This window comes from Phycodurus eques, chromosome 15, assembly GCF_024500275.1.
Source record: "Phycodurus eques isolate BA_2022a chromosome 15, UOR_Pequ_1.1, whole genome shotgun sequence".
Lineage (NCBI taxonomy): Eukaryota > Metazoa > Chordata > Actinopteri > Syngnathiformes > Syngnathidae > Phycodurus > Phycodurus eques.
Window position 1 is genome coordinate 11,681,428 of NC_084539.1, and position 16,186 is coordinate 11,697,613.

Here is a 16,186-nt window from a genome sequence, read left to right on the forward strand (position 1 = left end):
TTGAATACCCACCCCTTCCTGTCCAACTACATACATGCAAATCAGTCGCCTTTGGGCAAAATTTGCTGTTTTGCACTCAAAATAGGCCATTTCCGTGACTCGTACAGATCCGATGAGTTTTTCTGGGGGGGGGGGGGTCGCGTGTCGCTGTCGTCATAAACTGTTTCGTACTCCTTCAGCGCTGGCAGCTAGATCCATTCCACACATCTACCATCCACACACAGATGTAATTGGGTAAAATTACTCTGCGGTGGACTAATATGCTGGCACATCGGCATGAGGTTCCGCCTGTGCGCTCAGGATAAAAAACACTTCCGCCGCTTTTCCTGTTAAGAAGTAATGGTACTTTTACTCCATTACAATGATCTAAATGTCAGTCGCTACTTTTATTGATCAGTTATTGCTTATTTAGCAACTATTATGTGAGCGAGACTACGACTTAGATTTCCGCATTGGCGTTGTTTGCTCCAATCAAGTTTAAGTGCTAGTGACGTTTAAGTCTAGTTCACCAATCAAACAACACAAGAAAGTCACATGACCTCACACGTCGTCTTCTATTAGGCTTCCCGGGCATAGGTATTAAAACTAGATAAGCCAGCCCGGCTGTTCACCGTGCTTACGTTGCGGCCATGTTGGGAAGGTTGGCAACGTCGCGCAACTCGTCGTCTTTACATTTAGACGAACAAAAACAACAGCTTTCATGTAGTGTTTGTCTGGCACTGTCTGCCCAGACATGGATATTTCAGCTCACTTATAACTTGAGAAAACACCGTGCAGTAAATTGCAGATGTTTTGTTGTAGTTTTGATTGTGCATACACACACGCCCTCACACAGCAACATCAGAATTTGCAAAATGTGCATTTTATTTTGTACAATTTTTTTGTATTGATGTTCATGCTGTGGTTACAAAAAACCTGAAGTTACTCACCATTTACTCAGTACTTGAGTAATTATTTCACTGTGTACTTTTTACTCTTAAGTAATGTTTTTGGAGAACTACTTTTTAACAACATAAACACAAATATTGTACTTAAAATTTTCCTGCAGGATGCATTTGGGATTAGCCTTTGAAGTTGGTAATAGTGAAAAAGGAAGTGAAGCAGACAATGATTGTATTTTTTTCCAGAATGATAGTTCTTAAAGAGGAGGATGCTATTCATGTGGCACGACTTGAAGCAGGCATCAGGTGCAGGTGGAGATGGACCTGGCTCAAGTTGGAGGCCAAAACAAAAAAGCAAAGAAATGAGGCAAATTGAATTTCAACCCTAAATTTGTACATCAACATGTACTTGAGCGGTGTAAATAAATGTTTTTCTGCGTGAAGAAAATTTGTTTTTTTGCCTTATTGTACTCTTCAGAGTCTTCCAGATTGCTTAATTTATGTTAAAATAAAAAACATTCTCTGCGGGACCCTAGTGGATCCCCCCCCCCCGACTGCCCTACAATGTTTTTTTTGTTTTGTCACCTTTTTCATGCCTTTGGTGTTTTCATGTCTGCAACTAGAACTTTATATTTATTACCCATTGTGTAATTTGTCTTTCAGTTTTGTGGAAGAAAAAAAAAATCAACAACTTTGGTAACCTCCACTTATGAAAACCTCCAATTTAAGATATTGAATTTAAGATATTTCTAATACAATTAAAATACTACCGGTCATAATTCGAAAGATTGTTCCTGTTTATATGGTTGTATTATAGCTGACTGAATATCAGAAACCCCTCTCAAGAAACATGACAGTATTCAATACTACCCATGATGAAAGTGGTTTTGTTCTTGCTGTAATTCACAAAATATTTGCTGCACTAAACCGTAGTAAATCGTGTTTTTCACATAGCATTGTTGGCATGCATAATCATGTATTTCTACATTGGTATCTCATTTTGGCTCGATTCACTCTCTGTCAAGTGGTGTTAGGTGTACTTTATCATCAGCAGTCATTGTTTCAATTGAAACATGTCTACTCCAAATCAACGATTCGGGCAGTAAGATACAGATCATAGATAATTTTGCAGACAACTGGGTCAACACGTCTTTATACTCGCGCGACCACGCTGACGTCACTGTGGCTATCCGGCGCGTAGTTTGCATTTATACTCGAGTGCAACCCATGCGCGCAGTTTTGAAAATGGGCTGCAGTTCACCTCCAAGTCGGAGATGTCGCTACTGCTGGTATTGGCTAGGACACCACAGGCTGGAGTTTCCTCTGCATTTTTCTGGCCATTTCAGGTCGCCGTTTTTACTTTCCTTTCAGTAACAAGGAACAAAGCAACAACCATGGCGACCGTGGAACAGTGTCTGCTAGAACAAATGGACCTAGATGACCAGGTGATACGTTTAATTATACTGCAAAATCGATCGGGAAGGCGGCGGCATAGATGGTATGTAGAACCAAGGGGCACGCTGAGTACTTTATCACAGCATGTGACTAAAACGGACCAATCACGAGAGATGAGCTCCGCGGCGTTCGACGCGCAGCAACCATTTCTGCAGCGTGCGCGTCAAGCTACACAGAAGGGCCGCACGGGGCAATTCGTCGGTCATGTGATGCAATGCGGGCGTTGGCGACCGCAGGAGTATAAAGAGGCTTTAAGACCACTCTTTTGTATCAGTATTTAATCGTTGTGATAATAATCTGACTGTGCGCATGACAGCATATACAGAAGAGAAATGGAGGGGGGCTGGAGAAGGTGTAGGATAGATCCAGCCACGTCTTTACTCTTGATGATTGGTTTGAGCCACAGAGAAGGGAGGGACATCTGCCAGTGTTTCGTCAGAGAGAGAGAGAGAGAGAGAGAGAGACAGAGAGAGAGAGAGAGAGAGAGAGAGAGAGAGAGAGAGAGAGAGAGAGGGTGGCTGGGTGGGACGGAGGGAGACTGGGAGTGAGAAAGAGACGGTTAGTAAAGGAGGATAAATCATCACCAAGAGGAGGAGGCAGAGGGTTCTCCCAGCCTTGGTATGCCTCCCTACCTCATTTCCACTCCAGACATCGTTGCTGCCCCTGATCGAAATAGCAACTGAGGTGTGGAGGTGTGTTTGTGTCTGAGTGTGTGTGCAGGCATTTTCAACATTTGTCACCTTGTACACCGCTTTCCTCCCAGCAGTTTGCTGTGATACTGTGGCAAAGGACTAGACGGAAACTCGAGGGGGGGAAAAGCCGGCCGACACGGAAGTGTGGTGGAAATAAGGTAAACAAGGAGCAAGAAACGAGGAAAAGAACAAGAATCAGGAAAAGCCGGACATAGCATCGTTAATGCCTGCTTTTTGTATTCAGCATGTTGCATATTTTTACTGGAAGCTGGGATTGTGATTCTGTGGACTACCGAAATATAAGAGGGACCCCTCGTTAAGTCCCTTCTCCAGGAGATGTTGAAGCCATCTCTGGGTTTATGGGCACCAAAGGCTTGTCAAGCATAAACCAGACAGGATTTTTTTCTTCAACAAAGGCAATTTTTTTGCCTTATGCTCGGAATAATCAGAATCCAGGAGACACATTCTGTGTTCATTTGCTTGCTATTTAAAAAAACAAAACAAAACAAAACAAAAAACTGCAAATAGAGGGCTTCATCACCTTCCCATCCCCCTTGCATTTGAAATGAAGTGACTGATTAACTACGGAATTTAAACATGGAGCCTTTGGTTTAAACTGAAACCATGCAGTTAGTTTCAAAGCCAGGAAACTACGTGAAAAAATAATTAGTTTGACCTTACTCTTGAAGGGCCCCACGAGACATCATCCTGATGATGAATTCCTCTCTGGATCCACTGAACCAGAGCTCTACTGACCTGTCGAACTTCTCTGCTCCCTTTTGCCTGCTTGAGATTAGCTATTCCAAAATCATCACCACCTGTCTGCTTGAAGTCTCCATTATCCTTCTCCTCACCGTTCTGATTATTTCAGGTAACCTGGTCGTGATTTTTGTTTTTCACTGTGCCCCTTTGCTTAGTCAGCACACCACCAGTGCTTTCATCCAGACTATGGCTTATGCTGATTTGCTTGTTGGTGTCAGTTGCCTCTTCCCCTCCTTGTCCTTACTTCATCACCTTCAAGGACTTGACCCCAAACTCACCTGCCAGGTTTTCGGTTACATGGTATCCGTTTTAAAGTCTGTCTCAATGGCGTCATTAGCATGTGTGAGCGTGGACCGCTACATCGCCATCACACAACCCCTGACCTACGCAGCCCTGGTAACTCCATGTCGAGTGCGCTGCTGCATCATTCTGATATGGTTGTACTCTGCACTGGTGTTTTTGCCATCATTCCTTGGGTGGGGAAAGCCTGGTTACCACGGCGATGTGGTGGAGTGGTGCGCTGTCCAGTGGAGGACCCAGCCAGCCTTCACAACCTTCATTGTCATGCTTCTCTATGCCCCTGCTGCGCTCACTGTCTGCTTCACTTATGCTAACATCTTCAAGATCTGCCGACAGCATACACGGGAGATCAGCGAACGTCACGCACGTTACCGACCCAAACCGCACCAAGACCCAGGTTTGACATCTGGATCTCTGGTCAAGGACAATGGTGAGTTAGACCAAAGTCATTCGCCCGGCTTATTCAAACTTCAGAAAGACCACCATCAACAATCGCAGTATCAACAACCATCTTCAACATACCCGGACAAACGGTATGCCATGGTACTGTTCCGCATTACCAGTGTTTTCTACATCCTCTGGTTGCCCTATATCATTTACTTTCTGTTGGAGAGTGGTGGAATCTACCACCATCCTGCAGCATCTTTCCTCACTACTTGGCTGGCCATCAGCAACAGCTTCTGTAACTGTCTCATATACAGTCTCTCCAACTCTGCCTTCAGGAAGGGCCTCAAGCGCCTCTGCTCCTACTGTTTACGGCGCAGCGGCAGCGGGTTTGGGGTAAGGAAACCCAAAAAGGCATTCATCGGTTCTATTGAACAGGGATGTGCTGGGACAGGGTATGGATCTGGCCACGGAGACATAGGAATTGGCACAACTTGTCATGTGTAGTGCCCGCATTGGGGACAGCCTTGTGCCAAATTTGGCATTTGAACTGCTCAGAAAAAGTGTCTTCTGCAAGTTGAAATGTTTCCACGAAGAGATGGAAGGCAGCATCATGAACCCACTGCTGTTTCCATCACATTTGGAGGTTACACAGATATCCTCGCTGCACACGCCACCGCTGGCAGTGGGAGGAGTCTGGAGTGAAGCACTGAAGGATAAAATGTCCTAAATAGCCGCACAAGTTGTCATTCATTCATTCATTTGAGGGACAGTAGTGAAAGATGGATGGGATTTTAGAGGAGCAAGATTGTTTTTCTGTTTGGAAATATATATAACTCTTTTTGCAAAGGCAACACAATGTAAGGGTTGAGTATTGTCAAGAAGGGTATGTATGTCAATGCAGAAAACAATGTGAATGAAAACAAAACATTATGTAGGGGGGAGCTGAACTGTTAATGTACGAAGTACTTTGAGGTGCTCCTGCCCCGCTATGTACTTAGAACAAAACTATTACGTGTATATTGCATTGAATTAAAATCAATGAATATGTCTGTTTGCGTTTTAATCAGTGAACACAATACAAGCAATGTAGAGGTAGAACTTGTCTTTTATCCATTTTCTATTGGTTTGTGCAAGACATTCAATCTTAATGAAAATTCAAAGATTTTATGATGAATGACCATGAGAGGCTTTGACTGTTAGCAACAACAACAAAAATGCAGTCTTTTTAAAATTCCTTTCTTGTTGTTGTTGCATATAATGCAGTTGTCCCCACATTTTTCTCTTCTGTCTGGTAATTTCATTGCATGCCTGTTGTGTTACTAAATGTAAGCATAAATTATTAAGCAAAACCAATAGAGAATGTTTTCACACTATCTGTACGGTGATAATTGGTACATCATTTAATAATCTGGTACATATTATGCCTGAGGACAGTGGTCTAATGACACACTGAGCATTTTGTGGCAGCTGAAACTTCACGTCCCTTATATAAAGAACTGCCTTGTTCCATTGAGCGCAGTGGAAGTTAGATGCACTATTGTAATCATTGTAATGTACCTGTGGATTTGCACAAAACCGTTGACCAACACGGGAAAACACCCAAAAACAAAACAAAGAGGCCATTCTCTCTGGTTACAAAGTTCTTCTGAAAGGAGAGTGACACCTGAGACTTGCATGTGTCTGTATTCATGCATGTATGTTTCCATCTCTTCATCTGTACTTCTGTTACTGGAACTTCACTTTCGGCAAGATGAAGAGATCCATTGTATGAGTATAAAACATGGAAATAGATAACATAGCTTCACATACCTTATGTTATATACCAAAGAAAGTTTTTTGTTTTTCAAACTGGTATCCAGTATGGGGACTTAGTAATATTTGAGGGGGTTCTGCACATTTGGTGTAGACTGTCATGACTGTGAACCGCAGCTTGATGTAATTCATTGTTGCCTTGAAATACAAGTTAAAGTGGGAATTTGTTACCCTACCATTTAGAGAGGGCTCCGTTTTGTAGACATCTGACTGTTAGACTGAATAGACGGGCTGTCAGTTTATCTGTGCCAGGGGTGCAAAGCAGCCAGCTAACAGTGTTAGCAGTGAGGTATAACTTTTTCATTTACGTAGTGACCATTTGTTCTTATAACACTTTACTTGTTGTACTCGCATGTTTTCTTTTCATTGTGTTTGCTAGCACACATGCGCTAGTGTTAGCGACTCAGTTCGGGTGTACTAGAACGCGACCGATGGCTGGACAAGACTGTTAATTAAAGTAATGGTGCTAACATGGTTATCACCTTCCATTGCTCAACTAACTCCCACTCAAGGATATTTTAAGTGTTTTTGTGGGTGTACTGTTTTGTAATTATGATGCACAATAATGATAGATACATGTGTTGTCTTACAAAATGCTGTCATGCAGTGCCAAATATGAGAGTCATTCATGTTAATACCTTCTGCTGTCAACTCATTGTCAGTGTAAAGAAATGCCATATTGAAGGTTTGTGTCTATTCCATTGTGAAGACAGAGTAAATGAGGCAGAACCGAACTGTAATTGTATTTATTGTGAAAGTGCATCTTTACCTTGGCAGTTCTTATCAAGGCGATACTACTGTTACATTTTTTATTTTATTTTTTAAAGCTTGAAGAGAAAATGTCGGATTGTAATCTACGGAGGTGATCAGAATTTATTGATTTAAACAATAAATAAAAAATTCAAGGTCAGATGACGGGTATTGCTGCTGCCAAAAAAATTGTGCACTACTTTCTGGATTGTTTGTTTGTCAGGGAGCAAGTGGAGTCATTTCTGTTAATACATTCTCAACTTGTACATACAGCATGGCTCCTTGTAAATAAAAGCCTTTTGAGAGATTTTATGATTAAATTATTACATTTTAAGACAACATCTAGGACTATAACTACTCAATACCGTTGGCCATTAAACACTTAAACAGGTTGTATAACCTTAATCAATTACTGTGCTTTCACACACATGCAGAGCAAGAGACGGACATTATGCCTCTTTTGATCTGTGTTGGGTTTTCTTTGTGCTTATTTTAGCATCTAAATAGGACACACCAGTACAGAGCTAATTGCACACTCATGACCCAGCTTTTGTGAGCAGCTGACTTTTACTTGTACTGAGATAAGAGTCCGGTCTTACCAATATAAAGTCACTGTCAAATGCAGAATGAGTTTTAAACGATGAATTCATAGACTGAGAATGTGGAGATAAAATCAATTAAATGTGTGAGACCCTGTGACCAATATCAGAAGATTGTATGATGCTCTGCTGGGTAGCAAACCTACATGTACTGTATATTGTATTGTAACTTTGTACATGTGAATCTGTACTGAGAAAATAAATGTAATATCTCTATGTACGGTTGACGTCTGTTTACCTTTTCTAATCACAGTCAATGACAACATGTTCAAAGCATAATATACGCATCATATGATAAAATGTTTTACAAGAGACTAATAAATATGGTCTATGGAATTCTTCAGTAAGGTCTTAATCAAAGAAAAGTAATAGCTTGCAATCATGGAAAACTTCATCATTTGCTAAATTGCAAATGTGCCAGTTTAGATTGTCGCAGAGATAATCCTAACATGATGTAAATGGAGTGTAACGCACAGGCACCAGAATTCAGAGCGCTGCGTGTGCAGTATGGTAATGAGGTAGCGCATGTTTAAGTGGATGACTGAATGATGGGAGATTGATAAGAGAGTGGAGGAAGTTGATTTGGCACTTTACGTTGTCTTTGGCACTATTATGATCTACACTCCCCTTGTCTCACAACCTTGTTGTGATTGGGAAGATACTGATGTTGCTTGTTAGAATTAAAACAGCATAGTAGTAGATGTGGCACAAAAACTAAGGCGTGAGGATTATTGTTAACATTTAATGATTGAATAAGGAAAGGTGAGAACATAGCACAGCTGGGGGTCGAGTTTGGAAATTGAAAGAATGCTAGGAGAAGAATTTGCCAGGTTTAAATAAAATCCTATGTTCTTTTGGCATTTCAGCAGGGAGCATAGAAATAACACAATGGCTGACATTTCATTGTTAACTCAAACAAAATCAGGGACATAAACAATAGAGGGCTAAATACTCCGCCTTCCCACGGAAGCGGAACTCTGATCTGTTATTCCCAGCATTATAGTGGTCGTACAGTACATTCAGTCGCACACATTGTGGGTCTGCCACATTTGGCTCCAGTGAAGTTTTTATTTGTCTACAACCTGGGCATGTTTTGTCCCCTTGCTTGTATTCATGATACTAATCACTGATTGATGAGTCCAAACCCTTGTGTCTCAAGCATGTACATCCAAGCAATAAACATTTTGTCAAACCAACTGTATACTATGCATGTTATTCAATGATTTTAATCCAGCAATTATTACTACAACCTTTATTTTGGAAATGGGGGTTAATGCTATCACGTTATGTCTGTATATGTATATTTTACAATTATTACAGCTGCTTAAATCTATATTGGAGTGCTAAAATCAATGCATTTCTCCGTATAACAGCTTCAGATAATTATTTTCTTATGGTGAGACAGAAACAACTTTTAGAACAACAAAGCCCTTGTTTATTGTTATAACATTCTCATAAAATCCAGTGTTTATTTAATTAATGTATTTATTTTAATCATAGACGTTGGCTTTACTAATTAGATCAGCTTGGTCATGCTCGCAAATTTAGAGGAAAATGGATTGAACATAGTTCCTGTGAATTGTTCTGCATCTCAAGAAACTACAAACCTATTTGTGGCTGAAGCCAAACTTCATATACAATATAGAAATCCATAGTGTATTACATTAACATTATTGAAAACCCACCATTGTAACCAGCTGTATATTTTTTTCATTGTATTTTATTAAGCCATTCAAATGACTAAAGAAAGCACCGGACTGTTTTTTCATCAAATATTATGACTTAACTTTAGTTGAAAATTCTCTAAAAACCTTTTATGCAATATTATGCAATTTTTCCATTTTAAAACTGTTCACAGTTTACATTCTTCTGTCAAAATACACAAAAGATAAAGAATTGCAGCTCACTTAAAATAGGGCGTGTGTTGAAGTGAGCGGCAACCTAAGCTTGCCAACTTTGTACCTTTTAGCATTTCAGACCGTGCTTGTGATAAGGGGGAAAAAAAAAAAAAAAAAAAAGCAATAGCTACAAACCCCGCTGTGTCCAGACTGCAAATTAATCGTGTAGGTGCGAGGCCACCTTTGTTTAATTTAGCTGTATCCCAAAGGCCAATAAAGACTCAATTGCAATTTCCCTCTTGGAGGCAGCATTTCATCACCAAACCGCTGAAATGCATTTTGTAGTTATATGTTGCGCAACGTCGCCAAACACAGATAACCCCCGCACCCATCCATCCATTTTCTGTACCGCTTTATCCTCACAAGGGTCGCGGGCGTGCTGGAGCCTATCCCAGCTATCTTCGTACACCCTGAACTGGTTGTCAGCCAATCGTAGGGCACATGTAAACAAACAACCATTCGCGCACACATTTACACCTAAGGACAATTTAGAGTCTTCAATCAACATACCATGCATGTTTTTGGGATGTGGGAGGAAACCGGAGTGCCTGGAGAAAACCCACGCAGGCACAGGCAGAACATGTAAACTCCACACAGGCCGGGATTTGAACCGCAGTCCTCAGAACTGTGAGGCAGATGTGCTAATGTCATCCACCGTCCTTTTGGAAGTCTTCCTTCTGCTGAACACTATTCTAGTTTTGAATGTATTTTCCGTCTCATGCATGGTTTCTTTGGTGTGTAAATTTACTGTACTCCCTGTTTGACAGTCATGGAGAAGCAAATGGTCTTAATTGTTGGTACTCCAGTTCCGTCCACCACCATGAGACATTGGGTATGTTTTCATTCCACTCTCACGCTAACTTCATACCAAGGCTCTCTTCAACTGAACACAAAAAGACAGAAGGGAAGTTAATTGGCCATTATGTCAAGGGTCTTTGTCTAAGCTCTCAGCACTTGAGATAAGAACGGCTAAGTGGTGCTTGTATAAACATGGATGCTTATCATTCACCCGGATGCTGTGGATCAGTTTTATGGATGCACTCACTCCAGGCGTACGATTGTAAAATGTATAATTATCAAAGACTGCCTCTGAATGAACTGATATAAGGATATCGATGGCCTTGGGCTTAAACTGTACTGGGGGTTACTGTACTGTCTGCTTTTGTTGTCATAATGGAGATAACAGGCCAGAAATGACAGAATGTGGAGGATTTACCACAGAACATACGGTACACTCTACATCTTGATGACAAACTTGGTACACAGTCTTCCAAAAACAGTAAACAACAAACGCGGAGTGAACTATAGTATCCTGTATCTATGACTTTCAGGTCATGGTGAAATGTTTTATTTCATTTAGTAACACAGATGCCAGTCTATGATCGCCCTTATCTCACTTTAGTTTTACTATTTCTTTCTTCCTGTGTTTTTTTTTTTTTTTGTACAGGCTTTATTGTCATCCGGCAGTTCTTCCTCTCTGGATGTTGGTATAGAGCTTTTGATGACAGGGGGAAGGAGGGTGCTGAGGACTTGGTGGATTACAGGAACACAGCGAAGCTTTAATTAGCTGGAAAAAAATGAAACTGAAACCACAAATGTCTAAAGGTTTGTCAGGAGGTATTACTACAGAGTATTCAGGGCACTATAAATTTTAATATAGAAATCTCCACATATTCGCCGTTCACTATTCAAAGTGTTCTACTAATACAAAGCTGTTTTTTGTGGAACCGATCCTCAGCTATTTGCTGAAAAACCCACCTGTTCATGGTTTTTGTGCTCGTTCTGAAACACTGGAAGATGTCGCCAAATCCCTGTAGAAATCGGGAGGAAGTATGTTGAAGTAACACATCTCAAATGAGAGACAAGCTTTGTATGCGGAAAGGAACTTGGTGTAGCCTGGGTTGTTCTTTGAAGTCACGCAGAGTTGTTGCTGCATGTACAGGCGCACATGCAGTGCATTTTTTAAAGATGAAATCATGTATAAGCCATGTATTTTTAAGGGCAATGTTGGAAGATGATTTCGAAATTATATATTAGTAATTTAGGATAATAGTTTTTGGTACATTTATCATTGAAATTATTAATATAGGCAATTATAAAACTTTTGGGCGGATGGCAATAACCCCCCTTTTTTCGTTATTCGCGGCACGGTTCAGTCACTATTCACCATGAATACTGGGAAATTACTGTTCCGTACCACTCAGATGTTACGTTTCACAAACATGAAAATGTTACTTTTTATTTATTTTTTCTATTTTTTGAGTTTGTCTTTTGGCCATGTTCTTTTGGTTTTTAAGAAATACTGAATGAATAAAGGTACAGACAGTATCTAGAGAAACAGCTGCTGCTTTTCACAAATCACTACTTTAAGACATTAAAAAAAACTCTTATGAACATAGGTTGTTATTACAACTTCTCATATTTTGAGGTAGTTCTGGTTAATGAATATCCATCCATCCATATTCTATAGTGCTTGGTCGCCAGCCAATCGCAATGGTTAATAAATGAATAAACTAAATTGCCTTTTTTTTTTTCTTTTTTTTTTTAATGTTGCTCATTTGTAGTATTACAAACAAGCATTGGAAGATAATATATCTTCTAGTTAACATTGTTACAACAGCAAATTCCCAAGGTAATCTTCTTGATGCATTCTCATTCTTATTTGTTCCTGTTCTCATTATCCACTAATGTGAGAGGAGGGTGCTCGAGTACAGAGAGCTTCAATGGAAGCTTGTACATATTCCTGCACAGGAGGTTAAATGAGTAAATAATAAATAAACTAATCTGTGTCTTACATCACCCAAGGTCCCAACTTTGAACTGCACCTAAGTGCTATGGAGTAAAGAGACAATGTGAAATGCAGATTGCAATCTGTTCTGTGACGCCAGTTGTTCTGAATTCCAAACAATTTTGGCATAGGAAATAATGTTCAATGCATTCATTTGGTACACACTCAAACTGTCACCATCATAAAACCTTATTTACTGTACAGGCAATGTTTTAGGTAACATTTAACATTCCTAACCGTTATACAGGCGTAAAGAGATGTTAACCACTGGATGCAACTCAAATTATAACTACTCATCTTTTCAAGATCGTTGACAGACACGTTTTTTCGTGAAGTCCAAATTATTTAACTTTTGGGTCATTACACTTTGGAGGTTCTGCTCCGTTCTATTTATCACACAGTGGCCACCGTTTAACACGACTTATTCTGAGAAACAAATTATTCACGATGAAACAAAGGGTGATTAATTTAAGTCTACAGCATATTCACTGTTGAGTCTTGCATCACACTTTCTCTTGGAAATGAGCTGAGGCACTTTGTCGCTTTTGCGATGAGTGTAGCAGCTGTGCTGAACCTTTTAAGCCTGGAAGTGTCTATATGAGAGAATTTATTTTTCATCATAAGACATTAATCTATCACAGAATTGCTAAATATGACAATCCAAGGATGTCTGCTCTGATGCTGTTTTTATCATTTAATGCCGTTAAATGTCCTGCTTACACCAACAGGCATGCACCCTATTGCTGTATTACTGCCCCCCCCCCCCTCCCTGTTGCTCATAGTCATTGTATAACAATGATGGTGTGAATGTTTCTACTTTTGTTTCTCCATGTTCGCCATATTGCTGGTTGCTGTTGGGTGTCTTATATTTCCAAGCAACATTACTTTTTTTCCCCGCAATTGTTTTTATTTTATTTTGTGATCTTTTTTGTTGTTGTTTTAATTTGACCAAATTGTATAAATTTTGTCCTATCTGTTTCGCCCCTTATCTCACTGCTAGGAATCCCCGCAGGACAGTGCCATCACCCGGGACATTAACAGGACGTTCCCAGCTCATGACTACTTCAAAGACACCGGAGGAGATGGGCAAGACTCCCTGTATAAGATCTGCAAGGTAATTAAGCACTCGCTCACACTTAGAGGTTTAAATTCACGTCTGCACCGTCAATATTAGGTCATTATACAGCTAGTCAGTCATGTTAGATCAGCAAAGTGCAATAACAGAACCGGAAATGCTTCATTGCCCAAGGGTAAATTGGGTGGCGGCTGTTGCAGCTGGCAGGCTGTTTTTTATTTTTTTTGCTCTCCACCCCAGTGTGTGTGTTTCTAAACTTAATTTTACACATTTCATGATTCTTGAGGATATTATAAAGGCATTTCTTCGAATGTGGGATATGAAAAGTAGACACCTCGCTTTTAAAATGCTTGTTTTTTTATTATGACACCAAGATGTTAAACATTGTTAAATACGGACTCCTTCAGGTCATCCTACAGTTCTCAAACGTTTTACACTAAGTTCCACTTCAAAAAATACTTGGCTCTCTAAGTGCCACCATAATGATGAACATTAAAATACAGTTAGCATAGTAAGCCAGTGTTCATCAAAAACAAGGCAGAGGTTTTATTCCTAAAAGGTATATTTAATATTATTGTAAGCTACTGTACAGTATGCACAGTTTGAACAGTAACACTGCACTTAAATATTGAAAAATAAACAACTGTACCAAAATAATGTTCACGAGTGAGGGAAGAATGGAGCGGGAGATTGACAGGCGGATCGGTGCAGTGATGCAGACTTTGTATCGATCCGGTGTGGTAAAGAAGGAGCTAAGCCGAAAGGCGAAGCTCTCGATTTACCGGTCGATCTACATTCCTACCCTCACCTATGGTCACGAGCTGTGGGTCGTGACCGAAAGAACAAGATCCAGGATACAAGCGGCCGAAATGAGTTTCTTCCGCAGGGTGTCTGGGCTCTCCCTTAGAGAGAGGGTGAGAAGCTCGGTCATCCGGGAGGATCTCAGAGTAGAGCCGCTGCTCCTTCACATCTAGAGGAGATGAGGTGGCTGGGGCATCTGATTTGGATGCCTCCCGGACGCCTCCCCGTTGAGGTGTTCCGGGTACGTCCCACCGGGAGGAGACCCCGGGGACGACCCTGGACACGCTGGAGAGACTACGTCCTTCGGCTGGCCTGGGAATGCCTCGGGATCCCCCCGGAGGAGCTGGATGAAGTGGCTGGGGAGAGGGAAGTCTGGGCGTCCCTGCTAAAGCTACTGCCCCCGCCACCCGACCTCGGATAAGCGGTAGAAAATGGATGGATGGATGGATCTATTACGCATCATTTTCTTTTCTTTTTGTCTTGTTCCATTTGGATTTGGCACAGCATGTCATCCTTTCCTGCATTCTCCTCTCTAACACCAACTGGCCTCATGTTTTCCCTCACTACAGTTATCAACCTTCTCTTAGGTCTTCCTCTTGGTCTCTTGATTGGAAGCTCCATCCTCATCATCCTTCCACCAATATACTCACTCTCTCTCCTCTGGACGTGTCCAAACCATCAAAGTCTGCTCTCTCTAACTTTGTCTTCAAAACATCTAGACCTTGGCTGTCCCTCTGATGCGCTCATTTCTTATCCTATCCAACCTAGTCACAGTGATAATAAGGAAAAGCACTTGGTAAAAAAGCAAATACCTTCAATTCATGTTTGACTAACACAGGTGTTAAACACAGATGCTAAAGTTAACTGTAACACCAGCGAATCTAATTGTCTTTCTGAGATGAACATTTCTGGAAAGAGGTTTTAATTCCATCTTAAATTGGCTTTATTTAACAGTATTATACAACCCCAATTCCAATGAAGTTGGGATGTTGTGTTAAACATAAAAACAGAATACAATGATTTGCAAATCATGTTCAACCTACATTTAATGGAATACACTAGAAAGAAAATATATTTAATGTTCAAACTGATAGACTTTGTTTTTAGCAAATAATCATAAACTTGGAATTTTATGGCTGCAACACGTTCCAAAAAAGCTGGGACAGGTGGCAAAAAATCATCAAACACCTGTTTGAAACATCCCACAGGTGAAGAGGCTAATTGGGAACAGGTGGGTGCCATGATTGGATATAAAAGGAGCTTCCCTGAATTGCTCAGTCATTCACAAGCAAAGATGGGGCAAGCTTCACCTCTTTGTGAACAAGTGCATGAGAAAATAGTCGAACAGTTTAAGGACAATGTTCCTCAACATACAATTGCAAGGAATTTAGGGATTTCATCATCTACGGTCCATAATATCATCAAAAGGTTCAGAGAATCTGGAGAAATCACTGCATGTAAGCGGCAAGGCCGAAAACCAACATTGAATGGCCGATCTTCGATCCCTCAGGCGGCACTGCTTCAAAAACTGACATCAATGTTTAAAGGAAAAGTGGTCTGTGGTCCGACGAGTCCACATTTCAAATTATTTTGGGAAATTGTGGACGTCGTGTCCTCCGGGCCAAAGAGGAAAAGAACCATCAGGACTGTCATGGACGCAAAGTTCCAAAGCCAGCATCTGTGATGGTATGGGGCTGTGTTAGTGCCAAGGGCATGGCTAACTTACACATCTGTGAAGGCACCATTAATGCTGAAAGATACATAAAGGTTTTGGAGAAACATATGCTGCCATCCAAGCAACGTCTTTTTCATGGACGCCCCTGCTTATTTCAGCAAGACAATGCTGAACGACATTCTGCACGTGTTACAACAGCGTGGCTTTGTAGTAAAAGAGGGCGGGTACTAGACTGACCTGCCTGCAGTCCAGACCTGTCTCCCATTGAAAATGTGTGGCGCATTATGAAGCGTAAAATACGACAACAGGGA

The 16,186-nt window shown here is 40.9% G+C and overlaps 2 protein-coding genes across 4 annotated transcripts in view; both read left to right on the plus strand.

Annotated features, from left to right (window-relative positions):
* The window catches only part of LOC133413394 (rab GTPase-activating protein 1), a 96,572-nt gene that overhangs the window by 45,204 nt on the left and 35,182 nt on the right, over positions 1-16,186 (plus strand). For 2 of the 3 annotated variants that reach the window (XM_061697712.1, XM_061697713.1), the window contains one exon: positions 13,325-13,438. In XM_061697712.1, the coding sequence (XP_061553696.1) occupies positions 13,325-13,438 (114 nt within the window). Of the gene's footprint in view, positions 1-2,937; positions 3,021-3,102; positions 3,187-13,324; positions 13,439-16,186 lie in introns of those variants that run through there. The other variant, XM_061697714.1, reaches the window with a different exon arrangement.
* Positions 3,143-7,825, plus strand: LOC133413396 (probable G-protein coupled receptor 21). Its single transcript, XM_061697715.1, has one exon. It carries the CDS (start codon positions 3,740-3,742, stop codon positions 4,979-4,981), a length of 1,242 nt encoding a protein of 413 aa, XP_061553699.1. The 5' UTR covers positions 3,143-3,739; the 3' UTR covers positions 4,982-7,825.

What these genes read in the sequence shown, in the direction of transcription:
- LOC133413396 (XM_061697715.1), top strand. Translation starts at nt 3,740, where the DNA reads ATGATGAATTCCTCTCTGGATCCACTGAACCAGAGCTCTACTGACCTG.